The sequence below is a fragment of the Geotrypetes seraphini genome, chromosome 3 (genome assembly GCF_902459505.1).
Source record: "Geotrypetes seraphini chromosome 3, aGeoSer1.1, whole genome shotgun sequence".
Classification (NCBI taxonomy): domain Eukaryota; kingdom Metazoa; phylum Chordata; class Amphibia; order Gymnophiona; family Dermophiidae; genus Geotrypetes; species Geotrypetes seraphini.
The window spans coordinates 77775418-77791476 of NC_047086.1; the positions used below are offsets into that span (position 1 = coordinate 77775418).

The 16059-nt window shown below is 42.7% G+C and overlaps 1 protein-coding gene across 4 annotated transcripts in view; it reads right to left on the reverse strand.

Annotated features, from left to right (window-relative positions):
• FAM110C (family with sequence similarity 110 member C) overlaps window positions 1-12900 on the reverse strand; it is a 50357-nt gene extending 37457 nt beyond the window's left edge. The window contains exon 1 of one of the 4 annotated variants that reach the window (XM_033937430.1): window positions 11237-12898. In XM_033937430.1, the coding sequence (XP_033793321.1) occupies window positions 11237-12142 (906 nt within the window). In that variant the 5' untranslated portion in view covers window positions 12143-12898. Of the gene's footprint in view, window positions 1-11236 lie in introns of all 4 variants that reach the window. The other 3 variants (XM_033937428.1, XM_033937429.1, XM_033937431.1) reach the window with 3 other exon arrangements.
• Window positions 12901-16059: the final 3159 nt, after the last annotated feature.

Below are 16059 nucleotides of genomic sequence, written 5' to 3' on the forward strand. Positions count from 1 at the left end.
CACTCTACTGTTAAAATTTTGGGTGTTATCCTTGACCAAAATCTAACCATGCGTAATCAAGTTGCTAGTGTGGTCCACAAAAGCTTCCATATTTTTGGAAATTACACACACTAAGAGCTTATTTTGATTTCTTGGCATTCAAACTGTCGATACAGTCTTTAGTACTAAGCCATTTGGACTACTGCAACATTGTTTGCTGAGCTGGTATTAATAAAAAGCTTTCCAAACTGAGAATCAATTCAAAACACGGCTGTCGGACATTTTTGGTTGAAAAAGGTTTGATCATGTTACTTGTGTCTACCGAGAACTACACTGGCTGCCGGTTGAGGCGCAGGTTATTTTCAAGTTAGGTTGCATTTATTATCGAGTAATAGCGGGTGAAGCCCCGCCTTATATGATTGAGTTTCTCCATTCAAAAACAAACATTCTCAAAGGTCTAAAGCAGGGGTGCCCACAGTTTTTGGGCTTGTGAGCTACTTTTAAAATGACCAAGTCAAAATGATCTACCAACAATAAAATTTAAAAAAAAACACAACGCACACTGTACGCATAGAAAATGTTAATTATCATTCCTATTCCAGGGTTTTTCAAAGAGGTCAAAGCAGATGACTCTATGCACTATCACCTCAGTAACAACCATACAAAAATAGACAAATATACCCCCCTCCCTTTTTACTAAACCACAATAGCAGTTTTTAGAGCGCAGGGAGCTGCGCTGAATGCCCAGCACTGCTCTCGACGCTCATAGGCTCCCTGTGCTAAAAAACTCTATTGCGGTTTAGTAAAAGGGGACCTTAGTGTAAAATATAGACAGCAGATATAAATTCAGACACATTTTAATCACTAAATTTAAAATAAAATAATTTTTCCTACCTTGTCTGGTGATTTCATGAGTCTCTGGTTGCACTTTCTTCTTCTGACTGTGCATCCAATCTTTCTTCCCTTCTTTAGCCTGTATGCTTCCTCTCCTCTAGACCTCGTTCCCTCCCCCAACTTTTCTTTCCTCTCTCCCTGCCCTTTCTTTCTCTCTGCCTCCCTTTTTTTTTTTCTGTTTCTCTTCTTTCCTTCTGTCTCCCTGCCTGCCCTTTTTCTTTCTTTCTCCCTGCCCTCCCCCAAGCCACTGCTACTCCATCGGGGACCAGGACCCAAACTGTCATCGGGGACCAGGACCCAAACCACCACCAATAACAGGCCCCAAACCGCCACCAATAACAGGCCCGAAAGCCGACGCCGCCCCAACCTCTCCCTGCTTCGGTCGACCAGTATCGCGATTGAGCTGTTGGGGGAAATGCTGCCGGGTCCTGCCTTCGCGGAAACAGAAAGTAGGCAGGACCCGGCAGCAAGAAGAGGAAATGCTTCATTAACCTGTCTCCTGCCTTAGCCCGTAGCGAACGCTTGCTTCAGGGCTCTCAACATGTGCGTGCCGGCTTCCCTTCCCCCCCCCCCCCGGACATAACTTCCGGTTTCGGAGGGAAGAGAAGGGAAACCGGCACGCACACGTTAGAGCCACGGAGCATAAGTTCGCTACGGGCTGAAATCTCCAAGCCGTTTTTTTTTAATGTTCAGCAGCGGCGGCAGCAGCAGATGACAGCTGGGCGGACCGCCCAGCTAAAAGGCCCTAGAGCAGGGGTGTCCAATGTCGGTCCTCGAGGGCCGCAGTCCAGTAGGATTTTCAGGATTTCCCCAATGAATATACATGAGGTCTATTTGCATGCACTGCTTTCATTGTATGCTAATAGATCTCATGCATATTCATTGGGGAAATCCTGAAAACCCGACTGGATTGCGGCCCTCGAGGACCGACATTGGACACCCCTGCCCTAGAGAGAACATTGGAGAGGAAGGCTGATCGGCCTGGTAGATCAGGACGGCAACACGAGTCTATCACGGAGCCCGGGATGGGCTCCGCGATTGACTCGAGTTGCCTTCCTGAGCTACTGGTCGATCGCGATCGACGTGTTGGGCACCCCTGGTCTAAAGCCTTATTGATTTTCCCAGCGGTGAAAGGTTGTAAACTTAAAAAGATATCATGATCGCATGCTTTATTGCCAGGTTGCAGTGTGGGATAAGGATTTTAAATCTTTGTTATTTTCTTCAGTTTTATTTTCACTTTAGAAAACAATTGAGAACTTGTTTTCAAAATTTTGGGGCTCTTAATTTCCTTATTCATCTCTTGTTGTATCTTTTGCAAACCGCATAGAACTCAAAGGTAATGTGGTTAAGAATTTGATTTATCTTAATTACAAACTTTACAAAGACTATCAGTCCCAATTTCCAATATGTTGAAGCAAAATTGATTCAACATACTAAAGAGCTTAAGGCTTTAAAAGAGGATCTGACAGTTTCAAAATCCTCAATTCAAAAGCTTGATCAGGATTTATCATTACCTAAACAAGTACAACAGTCCCTTGTTAAGGATCAAGTGAATCTTAGGAAGAAGTTAGAAACACTTGAGAACAATGCAAGGAATAATAATTTGAGATTAATTAATTTCCCAAGATTAACAATGGTAACTCCTAGGGAAATGCTTAGGAGATACCTGGTGAAATCCTATAAATTCCAGAGGAAACATTGCCACCTTTTCCCCAAGTGTATTATTTGCCTAACAAAGGAGGGAACCAACTACAGATTAAAATAACTGATCAAGCACCATTAAATGCATTGGAAATTTTGGAAAGACAAGAGATATTGCTATACCATCTACGATGATATTAACAGTAGCTCTTTCAATTGATAAAATGTGGTTGAGGCTTTTCTTCAAAAAACAAACTGAAAGAATTTCTTGGATGTAAAATTCAAATGTTTTCTGATCTTTCAAGGGAAACTCAAGTGTCGTAGAGAATTTCTTCTTCTGAGACTAGGAGTCACTTCACGGGGGGCAACATTTTATCTGAGACATCCTTGCAAGTGTATTATTTGCCACCGTTCAGTTAAATATCTTTACTTTGAACCCCAACAATTAAGTGCTTTTTTGGTAATGTCCCGGCTAGATGAAGGAAAATCAAGTGCTCAATAGTTTTAGAAGCTGCTCCTACCTCAGCACTACCTGTAGTTTATCTTGCTATATTGTAGTATTTTTCCCCTTTATTTTTTGTCTATGTGTAATCTTGGAATCCTAGGTTGAGGACTTGAGCAACTTTAGTCAAATTTTTCTTAGTTTTTCATTTTTCTTTGTAAATTGTATTAAGGTATGATTTACATTTCACGAAGTTGTACTCAGACTTTCTGTACAAGTGTTTATTTTCTTGGTATGTAATAATGAAAACTTATAAATAAATAAAAAAAAAGAAGAAATTGATTTGTTAAGTAATGCCTGTTAAGCTTTAGTAAAAGGGTCCCAAAGATATGGATGCCTATGAAAATTGTAGATTCACTGCTTTGACATCTCTCAAAAGAGAAAGGCTATCAAGAAAAAAAATTTTGGTTGCAAGATTCATCAATGATCCTGATAACAGACAACAGCAAAATATAGTTGAACGAAAAAAACAAATTTGAGACAAATGTAAAATCTAAGGGCTAGATTCACAAAGCAAACCAATCGTGTACTGATCTGTTTGCCACCCCTTAGCAACCAAATTTCCCTCCGGCCCGATTCACTTACCTCTCTGCCGACCATCCTCCGATCCGCGCATGCAAATGAGGGCAACTGCATGCAAAGTAGGCAGGGACCCGATTCACAAACCAAAACCCTGCAACACCAACTGGGCTGGCCGATCAAACAAGTGACTGCCGAGGACCATTCGCTGAAGGCCTTTCCGTCTGCCCTGCGTTCTGCCCTGTCAGCGCCATTGACTCGATCAGTTACTGGGCAATTTTTCCCATTAGAGTAGAGGGATGAAATGCTTCAACAGCATTTGTGCTGCTTTAATATCCAGCTACATGAAAAGTGTACTAAAATTCAGCTTCTTTCTTCCTATTCGGCAAACTGAAACTCATAGCCGTAAGCTGCTTGCCTGCCCTGAATGCCTATTGGCCCCAACTCTCCCACCCTTCCCTGCAGTGCAAGCCCATGGTTTTAACCCGCGGGCTTGAAACCACGGGTTCCAAAGTTTAAAAAAGGGGGGAAAAAAACCCTCTTGTTGGGACTCTCGCTGGTCCAGTGCATGCGCTGGGATCGCTTTACAGCGATCTGGGCAAGCAGATGGGAATGTTTCTCCTATCGCCCTCATTTGCATATTGGGCTTTGGAGAATTCATCGGACTTGTCCGGATTGGGCCCAAATTAGGCCCGATCGGGCAGGTTCGTGAATCTAGCCTTAAGTAGTACATTTGACGAAACACAGAAAAATTGATTCTATATAAGCACATAAGCATTGCCTCTGCCGAGTCAGACCATAGGTCCATCATGCCCAGCAGTCCGCTCCCGCGGCGGCCCCCCAGGTCAGTGACCTGTAGTGATCTATTATATACAGAGGAGAAAGAGTGAGGGTTGGTGAGTGAAAGGAATGGGTAGTCCACGACATGGTGGAAAGCCCTGCGCCTGTCCCATCAGTAATGCCATATCGGTTCTAGAAGGATAAGAGCTTCTTCCGGCCTTGAGATTTCTGACTGGCTGTCACCCTGCATCTCTGTTTTTGCTGGGCTTCGGACCTGGCTGGTGTGCATCTGCAAACCACAGTCCTCCCCTCCCCCACACGCTCCCATGCCTGCCGCCCACAGGATCTGGGCTAAAGCTCTGCCATGCAGTGGTTTCTATTTCTAGACATGCCATTACCCCCTCAGCAGGCTGCTGGCGTCGCGGTGTGCAGCTCTGGCAGATGTGGGAGCCGCCGGGGCGGTCAGCAGGTCACAGAGCCGAGCAGTGGGACCCGCCCTCTGGGCCTGCCTTGGATACTGGTTTCTACTACACAGATTCTTCAGGGTTGTGTTTAGGGGAAAGACATCTCGGCAGCATTGCCAGCAAAGCCAAAGACTACCGAAGCAGGAGGAAACCCACAAGGGACTGAAGAATGTGTTAACAAAACATTTGAAAAATCTATAAATATGTCGTATGTACATTTTGACCAACTTTTCAAGCAATAAACCAAAAGACAGAAGAGTCCATGGTGAAGACATCTGATCCATCAACACAAGCATATAGCTCATCTAAATCAAAATCACAAATTAACCAGTTGTATGTTTTATTTGAACATTGTGCAATAAAATACAATTTTATTCACACATATAAAATATATAGCAATTTGCACACATTACTACAAGGAAATATCTGTACATTTTCTATTTACAAGATACAAATACTGTACAACCATTGTCTGTAATACAAACACTAGTGTCCTGCCACATGAGAACTCAGGACTATGTAACTTGCTTATTATACAAACATTGAAAGTTACCCCTTTTTTTACAGTGAAAGCATAACTATGAACATTCAGTACTTTCAACTGTTTAAATTTTTTTTACAAAAAGCATTTCTTCTTAATTTTCTTAGCCAATGATATTCTACTACTAAGCAGTTAAATTAAACTAGTAGCAGCAGAGGTGTAAATATAATTCCACAATTATTTTAGAATTCAGATCTTACATGATTGAAAGTTAACTCATGCTGGTAGTACTTATGTGAATTCTTTTAATTCCTTTTTGAAGCAGCCATGATCAATGGTAATATAAAACAGAAAGGTGTTCCAATATATAGCCTCATTCAAAACAGGGTTTTTAGTTGCTAGAAAATACTGAAATCAGCTAATCAAATTAATAGATTCAGGTTTCTATACTGAATGTTTGGAAACATCCAGTTCTGTTCAAATTCAAACAAATATCTTCTAATGCATAAAAACCACAAAGGATGACAACACACATTTCAAAACATGCCAAGAGACCAAGTTGCTTTTGCTTCCTCGTTATCGGTGTCATATTCAGTTCATCCAATAGCTTCAAATACTTTTCTGGAAGGTGGCACATTAACACCAATAACTCAATGCAGAGCAGTCATCAAGCTAGCAGTTAACTTGGAAGAGAAATATCTAGCATAAGACTCAAATGTACTATTATATCCTTTGTCTATTGGAAGGGGAATGGTGAGAGAACATCTTTCACATGTATTATGCATAGCTTTGAAAGAAAAGTGACAAAACAGTTAAATGTTTGTTAGTACATTTGAAGCTTTGGCAACCCAGATTAAGATCTTTTAGATAAATTTTTTATATGCTGGTACAATAAATCATTCAGGATTTGGCATTTCCTTCCACAGGTTATCCAGGAAGGATTACCAGATGGTATGAATTCACTGAAATAGATTAAAAAATAAGCAGCGTGGCCTCAAACTCTCAAAGGGATTATGCTTACATAGACAGAGTTCTCTAGGACAGAAGAGTGTGTTCAGCCAAGTAGATATTCCCTATGCCATACATTTATTTATTTAATTTGTTTTCTATCCCGTCCTCCCCAAAAAGCAGGTTGTTCTGTTCTGTCCATTGATTTTACAAATGTAATTTGGGATCCCATAACAAGCTTTGCAGTTGATAAATAGTCCTTGAAAGCTAGCTACCTATTAATGGAGTCAATCCGTTCCCCTCCACTTAGTGTACATTTTTAAGAGAATTACATTTGGTAAATACATATCCAACATATTAGAAGCTTCACAAAAGCAAATGCTAAATTTAGCTCCCTGCCATCAATCTGTTTCAGTAACCTATAAATACATAAAACAGTCATTGAAGTGAGAGATATAAGAATGCCTTGGGAGTTAAATTATTTTCAGAAGAATTTGTTGGAGTGTTAAATGAGGACTTATTGTAGTTTCAAGCCCCACCTGTATTTTCAAAATATATCTGAAAATTACAGTAAATCTAAGCTAACAACAGTAATCCTCTCTGGATAGATACTGCCTTTCTGGAGTAAAAAGCCCATTGATCTTAAACTCATATTCCAAGGCAGGGACTAAATCACCATTAAATGCCCTATCCATTGAGATTGTTACTTAATTACCAAACCCCAAAAAACTAGTTTCCAATTAACACAATAATTTGTAATGAAACTCGTTACTGGATTAATTCAAAACAAAAACAGAATAACGTGGCACCAGCTCAAACCCAGCTTGGGTCAGTACTCTGGTATGAAATGAGGTGGTTTCAGTCTAGTTTCAGAGACCATAGCAGCTGCACTGACAACTGTTGATGCAGAAAGCCATGCGGACAGTCACACAGTGATGGCTGGGCACATGGCTTCCATGCAAGAATAATGAGAAAATAGTCCAGGTTGATGAAGTTAAATTAAATGAGATGCAAATTCAAAGTGCACAGAATTTGAGCACTAATCGGGACAGGCTGCCAGACACATGAACACAAATATACTGCAAAAAGTGCAGTTTAATTGGGAGCATGACCAAATCGCCTCCTCCCCCAAAGTGTTATCACATCTGCACATGTTATTCTATGCATCAATTAGTCTCAAAGATTTCTTGCACATAAAGTGGCTCCTTTGGTTTTCTTCAGACATGTGCGCAGTGAAGCTATTACCTCTACACACAGCTGTTTCCATTCTGCCTTTTAAAGTTGCATGCACTTGCTATGGCTGCAGAAAAAAATAGATAAAACTGACAGTAAATCCTAAAAGCTAGCATACAATTCTCTCAACTGACCCTCCTAAGCTACCTTGGACCCAGCAGTGAATTTCTCACATTGTGTATGTGTTAAAAATTCCCTATTTACTTCTGTGCATTGTGATGGAATATATAATGACCTCAGTACCATTCAAATTTAATATACTCTGCACTCATGTGTCCTCTGTGAGTTAAACCCTATGCTAAAACCATTGTGCACTGTGTACCCATTAATGTGCACGTACATCTTGCAATACCTATATGCTTCTGCTTGTAGTAGCATTCTGCATAGGCTACACAGTGGTTGCATCTACTCTGCAAAACTCCTCACCATCTGTGGCAAGGAGAAAGAGTTTCCAAGGAATACCAGTTAATTATTAAACATGATTCTTTTCATAGAGCTCATCAGCTCATGGGTTGTAGTGTAATGTAAGCAGAGTTAAGGAAAAACAATTTTTATCAGATAGCTGCAGTATAATAAAGCAGATACACACCCGAACTGAAAACTTAGACCAAACGGACAGAAAGATTTAATTTTAAGCTTGCTTTTTCAATAAGTTTTACATTCTGTAGTCAAATCTTTTTTTTTAATTAAATGGGTTACAGAAGTATATCCACAAGCAGGGCCGACCTAATCATTATGCAGACTAAGTGGTCAACTGGGGTAGAGCTGCTGCAGTCAAAGCAAAATAGATCCTGATGGCTGCTTGCAGCTTCCTTAGCACTGTTTCCCCGTCTGCCCAAGTGAAAACAGGAAGTTGCATCAGAAGGGGGTGATCAGCACAGAGGAAACAGCGAGAAACGCTAGAGAATTGCTGCTAGTTACCCCTTTGCATTTTAAAAGGCGAGAGGGGCTTTGGAACAGGGTGTGGGGTGGGGAGAAGTGAAGGACATTCTGGCTCATGGGGGCCTCCTAGAGCAGCTGATTTTAAAATGAAGGGAAGGATGCTGGATGCAAGGGCATGTGGTGGATCCTGAGGTGTGGGAGGGCAGTAAGGAGGAAGAGAAAGATACTGGATGGGAGGGCATTTAGTGGGTGGGGAAAGCGGCAGAGAGGAGAGAAATTGGAGGGCCCCCTCCTAAATTTCTGTTCTGGGCCCCAGCATGTCTAATACCAACCCTGTGGTTAGTGTAGATTCTTCCCGGCACCTAACTATGAGCATAATTTTTAGATTTTTCCCCATGCTGTAAACAATCCAGGGATTTGGTAGCTGTGGTCCTAAATGTATGACTGCATTGCTGAAAGTTCTAGTTGACCTTTTTAGGCAGCTACCCAAAATGAAACGATCACTGAATTAAACACTCCAGTTTTCACAGTAGGTACCTTAACGATTAACTTCCTGCATGAACAAATAACTGTAGAATATATAACACTAGCATATTGCAGAACAAACACAAGCTGCTTAAGTCTGATAAGTATGGGGATTAATAGTCCAGACTGTTACCAATTTATTTTCCATTATTATCTTACATGAATGATAATGGTTGGGGAAGTTATCTGGATATGTGCTTCATGGAAATTCACAGTGTGTTAAAGTGCCACATACCAGCAAGACATTTTGCCCTACTCTTGCCTAAGACAACTAGCAGTCAACAGATGAAATTAAACAGGCATTCACTGGAGCTACCCAAGTACAGAATATATTTTCTCTGAGAACTATGCCTCTCTTCTAATAGGAACTGCATCTTCCTAAATATTTCCACCACAAAAGTGCAACATTAAAGCAATTAGCAACAATGGCCATGCGCTATTTTCCCATTAGCACATGGCCATTAGCGTGTGAGCGCTTACTGACACCTATTTTATAGGCAGCAAGTGCTCACACTCCAACCATGAACTAATCAGTTAGTGTGCGGCAATGTAATACCCAGACCCGCACATGCAAAAATTACCACAGGCTACCTAAGCATGCCCCATGGTAATACATTTTAACCTGAAGTATGCATTAGTGCTTACTGTAGCTTAGTTAAATGACCTCTTAAAAATTAAAAGGAGCTTGATAATAGTAGATGAAATTGATAGCTTATGTGCACAGAATCGAGGTAGCCATCATTTTCCAATTTACCCCTTTTACAAAGGCGCGCTAGCCATTTTAGCACGCACAAAATGCTAACACGTCCATACACTTATAATAGGCACATTAGCACTTAGCGTGCGCTAAAACGCATAGCGCACCTTAGTAATATGAGCTCTTAGTCTTGGGACCTCATTTAACAGATTTAATTTTCAAGGTATCCACAATGAATACAACAGACATTTATATTCCCTGGGTTTCTAGTGTTATGTAAGACTGAATTAGGATAAATTTCTATGCCGTTAAGGGAAACTTGAGCAAATGCCCACAGGTACAGGAACTAGACATGACGTGGTTCTGGTTTATCTTGTTCTTGTAAATGTAATACAGCCTTAGTTAAAAGTACCAATTTACAACTAGACCTAATGAGTTGTGTGGTTTTATAGTGTGGATACAGCACATAACTCATTCCAAGACACTAAGCAGTAAAAGAAGTCTGCAGGCTGTACCTTATCCACTCAACTATTTTAAAAGACATGAGAAAATAAGATTTGAAAGCTTTTCAGCTACATTTGCAAAAGAATGTATAAAAATGCAGGCTCCTAATATGCCTTTTAAGTAAATATATAAATCAAATTCAAAAAGAAAATAACCATGATGGGGAAAAATGCAAGGTTTAATTACCAAACCACAAATATTTTAAAGCAACAGTATCAGGAGCTCCTTAAATAGCAAGGCTGTTTTTTTATTCACCTTTCTATCTCTCTAAGCTTTTTATCTAAATATTTTATTTTTGTATAACTTACACTTAGGAATGGTATATTCTCTAGATTATGTCTATGGTTCCAGTTTTCTGGAGTTGCAAATAAGAAGCCTCTCATATTCCAGCAATAGGTCAGGAATTAAAACAAACTATTTGAATACACACAAAAATAAAAACGGGAAACTTCTTAATGTAAAATAAAAGGACAATACTGGTACTTTAAACATTTGCAGTAGTTATTTAGTAGAGATGGAAACTTAAAGCCAAAGATTAAAAACGAAAGACTTTTCGTAGGCACAGCACAGGAAAAGACTTTTCCGACCATGGTCCTTACTGAAAGCTTTTCATGCAGCGGGAATATATAAATATAAACTTGGAGCAGCACTCAACAGACAAGTGTATACAAAATCAGATGCAATAGCGCGTTTAAGTTTGTGGGGCTTTTTTGTTTTGTTTTTCTAAAGTACCAACTGCGGCATCACAAGATTTGGCTAATGTTCTCTCAGCAACTGACGTTTTCATGAAAGTAACTATCAATTCAAAAAAAATCTGCAGCCGCCAAAATGTGGAAAATGGTGACATCCCTACATAAAAGTCAGCAGACGGGGTTTTTTTTTTGTTGTTGTTGTTGTCTGTTTTCCCTAACACAGCTTTCAGTAATTACCTCAGCCCGTCTTGGCAGCATATCCAGCACCTGTAATGCTACCACAGTATTAGTTACTACTCCCTTCTTTCTGAGCCTCAGGCTGCTGGTTTTAGGAGTCTCAAAAGCCACAGGAATTGAAACGCTGGTGGTGTCTAAATACAGACGGTATAATAACTGTCTGGAGCTAAATTTCCTTCCCCAACCAGCCCATGTGAAACAGTCAGGCCGCTGAGGAAAGAGCAAGGGGCGCCAGGGTCACGCCGGCTCCTGTAATACCTTTCTGTTCTCACGCGCCCTCTTGCAACTGTAGAGCCACTTGATGATGCGCGCGTTACGCTCGACGACCGATGTGCAGCTGGGCAGCTGCTCGCCGAGCTCCTCCTCGAGCAGGCCGTTCTCTTCGCAGCTGCGCCGGCTCAGGCCGCCCTCGGACGTGGCCACGCTGACGTTGCGCCCGCGCAGGGCCATATGCTCGGCCACGGCGGCAAAGTTCTCGCGTCCCAGGTCCTCGATGACGTCGGGGTCGAGGCCGCAGTACCTGAAGAAGGCGTCCGACTCGCCGAAGGTCTTGGAGTAGCGCGAGCTCAGGTCGGACTGGGAGCGGTGCAGCGCCGCCTTGGATCGCCGGAGCCCGCTGTCCGCAGAGGGGTCTCCGCAGCCCACTGCCGGCGCTCTCGCTTTGCGCTCCCCGCCGGCTTCCTTCAGGCTGCAGTGGAAAGCGTCGGGCAGTTTGTCTTTCACAGCGCCTTGCGCGACTCTCCTGGCGAGGTTGCCCTGGTCGCCGTCACCCGTCTGACCCTTACACTTCTGCCGGTACATGACCAGCGAGTCGGGCCGCAGCTGTTTCTTGGAGCTACCGCGTCTCACGAAGCTCTGGGGTGTGGTGGGAGGCGGGCGCGGGGGGCTTTTTTTGGCGCTGCCCGAGTAGCCCTCGCTGCTACTGCCGCCGCTGCTTTCCGACGTCGAGCCGGGTCTGGCGGCGGTCACTGTCGGCCCCTGGCTCTTCACGTACTTGGCCTTGTCTGCGGCCAGTCTCTCCACAGCGCTTATCCTCGCCCGAGCCGTGCCTTCCAGCTGTCTGCGCAGGTAGTCGGGCCCCTTGGTCAGCACTCGCACCGCCGGCGACGACTGCATGCCGGACAGCGCCTGCATCCTCATGGCGTGCCCAATCTCCGCAGGCATGACAACAACGACCGAAAACACAAAGCAGGAGGGAAAAACGTTTCCCTTTCCAAATCACAGGCTCTCGGGGGCCATGGAGTCTCCGTCACAGCGGCGGGCTGCGCACAGGTAGGCAATCTACTGCCGACACACACACACACCCCTTTCCTGTCTGCCGCTTCCCACTCCCAGCACATTCAAGTCACCTTGCGCACAAGCCGCGCCCCCGTCACCTCAAAGCAGCCAATTGTGTTGTAGCCTGCGAGGCACCGGTGAGATCACCTATGAGCTGCCTTACAGACGCTGCGGGAGCAGCTTGCCAGATCGCTCGCGCGCCCCTGCCTCTGGCCATCACCAATCCTGATTCATCTGGTTGTCTGTTGGCTTATCGGTAGCCGCCGCCACTTCTACTGTTTGATTCACTTCCCGATCCATGAAGGTTTAGACTCGATAAGAACTGGGTGGGGTAGATGCTAGTGAGGGATGTTCCAAGAAGGGGTGGGGGAAGGTGGGGTTAGATGCTGGTGAGGGATGTTCCAAGAAAACGTGCCAGAGTTCGCGTGCTCCTGCTCCGGCCCTGCGAGAAGGAGGGGTGTGGGATTCACACCTGCAGTTTAAAAAGTTCCAGCCTCCCATAGCGTTCATTGTGGCCGCCCGCCAAATGTTCATTAACAGGAAATAAACTTAACTGCCACGAGAATTGGGGGGGGGGGGGACAGAAAAGGGCGTCTCACAGGTTTAGATCTATAATGCGCCTTGCTTAGGTCGGAGATCACAGACGTTAAAAATATCAGCAGTCTATTGTTCATTGGTTATGACCCCATATTTCTTAAATGGTTGTTCGTCAAGCCCTTTCCCTTCCCTTGTTTTGTGGGTTTTTTTGTTCAATATTTTTATTGTTTTAAAATAGCGTTTAAAAGCAGACTGAAAACCCACCTTTTTGATATAGCCTTCAATCCTTAACTCTACTCCTTTGCTCTCCAACCCACCCAGCTGATTTACCGTTCCCTTTAACTGTATCAATGACATCCTGTTTGTCTTGCCTGTTTAGATTGTAAGCTCTTTGGAGCAGGGATTGTTTCTTACTCTGTGACTCTGTACAGCACTGCGTGGGTCTGGTAGCGCTATAGAAAATTAATAGTAGTAGTAATATTATTTTAAACACTGCTGCTTTTATGAGGCTGAAGTAAATGTAATAATAATTGAACTTATTGGCCCGTTTATTTGTAAAAGCAGTTATTAGTATTTGTTCACAAATGTGTGTTTGATAAACGGAACCAAAGTTCATAATAGGGTTACTGACTATTAACCTCAATCATAAAAAGCAAAGATGCAGACTACTTATTTTAGCAGGAACTTGGAAATCAAAGAAGATTGTTTCTCATCCTACTCTGTTCTAACAAGGGAAGCCCGATTTAGATCCTGTTGCCACTTATTGTGATCTTGTGTGAGTGACATAATCCTCCATTGCCTTAGATACAAACTTAGATGATTGTGAGCCTTCTGGGGACAGTAATATACCTATTGTACCTGATTGCAACTTGCATCCAGTTGAAAAAGGAAGAAGTTAGATTCAAAATCCCCTTTTTTCTCCCTGCCCTTTAATTGATGGCAAAAAAACCAAAACAAAAAGCAGGTATGTTTCTTTTGTGGTAGCAAATAAAAATTTGTAGTTGGGACAAAAGTTTCTTTACAGTGATTGCCCTATGTTTCTAAGTTCCAGGAACATGGTATCTTGACATACAGGTGCATCAGTTTACATTTGTACATGTGTAAATCCTACAGAATAGGTTTGATATTCATGTTAAAAGCTTTGCAAAAAAGAATCCTTTAGTGACCTATATGTTTTATTGGAATGGAATTCAGACTACAATACAAATAATTTTATATCAGATATTGTGGTTTTCACTGTATGTTTGGAGTAGAGGCCAGTACCCGTTCCTTCACAGGGAAACAATAAAAGCAGGCAATAAGGTCACAGGGGAGATTTGCAGTCGCAGCTCCCACCGCTTGGCGCACCTACTCAAACTCAATGCAGGGCATCTCACTCTCAGGATCAGCCTCTCATAGGAACCGCTCATAGAGGGACCTCAACAGCTACTCTGGCGCCAACGCCTGCTGTTCAGGAACTCCTCGGGTCCTCAGATTCTAGCGCCAGTCCCGATTCTCGCCATCCTCCTGTTTTAACAATAACTCCTCATATTTATCCTCCAGCCCTTTACAGCGCTGAGAAGAGGAAAAGGGACGAGGAAAGGTGAATTTCTCCAATTAGAGCAGTAGTAGAGCAAAAAGAGAGGTTCTCTCTGAAGAAAGCTTTGTTCCTATTGGTAGGAACATCCACATTTCCACAACTCTCCAACTAATGAATCCACATTAAATAAAGTTGTTTCCAATAAAAATAAATCGATTTAATCATAAAAATATCAATATCCTACCAAAACATACCCTAAAAAATATTGTGGGATCACTTAAATTTGAAGGTATAACTATAACAGAAGGTTAACTGTTTCACCAATTGTCAGATCACACAGTTACAAATCCATACGGTGTTTTTGGTTCTCAATAAAATCTTCAAGTTTCTTTGGATCTCGATATTAAAGTGTGTTCTTATTGAATGTGACCCTCATAACTGCTGGATAAAACAACCTATATCTTGCTCCTAAATCCTTGAGCCCCCCACGAAGATTCAATAGCTGTTTTCTGACAGCTGCAGTCTTCTTAGCAAAATCCAGAAGGAAGTGAAGTTTTTTTATCCTTCCACATCACTGTTATTTTCTGTTTAGCAGCCTCAAATATTTGCAGTACATGTTTAAACTGCAGTATTTTAATTAAAATTGGTCTTAGCCCCTTCTAATTGCTCTAGATCCTGAAAGGCACCCCTTCTCTCAATCTCAAACTGCTCCTCAAAGTGAAGGGATAAAACCTCTGGGATGAGAGAGGTAAGGAAAGATACAGGATTTTTCCCCTCCAATCCCTCTGGTATTCCTAATATTCGAACATTATCCCTTCTAGATCGGATCTCCATCTCCTTCAGATCAGCAGACATCTGTGCAATCAGTTTATGATCCAAATGGCTCTGAGAAGTTACCTCTTCCACTGCCACCATCCTCTGCTCCAACTGCTCAACCCTGGTATTACTTACTGCCATTTGCTGAGACAGACTAGCAACCTCATTTTTAACTGCAAAGTTGTCTCCTTGAGCATTTCTTTTATTATCTGGAGGTCAGCTATTACTTGCTCCATAAGTTCAGTGGGTTCCTTTGGCAAAGGAATCCTTGAAGATGTAAGGGTATCAGCTTTCAGCCTTTTAGTATTTCCCCCTGAAGTACAGGCAGCATCCACCTTGTCTTTCCTTCCTGAAGCCATACTAAGGACTCCTTTTATCAAGCCGCGCTAGCGGGGTTAACGTGCGTGACTTTTCATCACATGCTAACCCCTGCGCTGGCCAAAAACTACTGCCTGCTCAAGAGGAGGCGGTAGTGGCTAGTGGTTTTGTAGGGATGGAGGTCTGATAAGTTCTGATCCAGGACATCAGAACACAGGCAAGGTCAGCACATAGACAATTCTGAACCAGGCCAGGTCGGCACACGGATCTAGGCCCTGTGTGCGGATCTAGGCCCTGAGTAAGGCTTTGAGGCCCTGTGTAGAAATATGAATTCTTTCTCTTTCCCTTTCCCTCTTGTAAAAGCAAGGAAAAAGGTTTGCACCTTGAGACAGAATGCTGAGGCATTCCCCCCTACCTTTTGTCACAAGACTCTTGCCACATATTAACCTGACACAGGTTTACCCTTATCCTATCTCTTATCTTGTTTAAGCATCCCTTATATGGGCAACAATCAGACTTTGCCTGAGCAGGCCTTGACTTAAGGCTAATCAAGAGAGCTTAAGGAGTATGCATTATAACCTTTGGATTGTCATATGCTATAGTAAGATTTGAG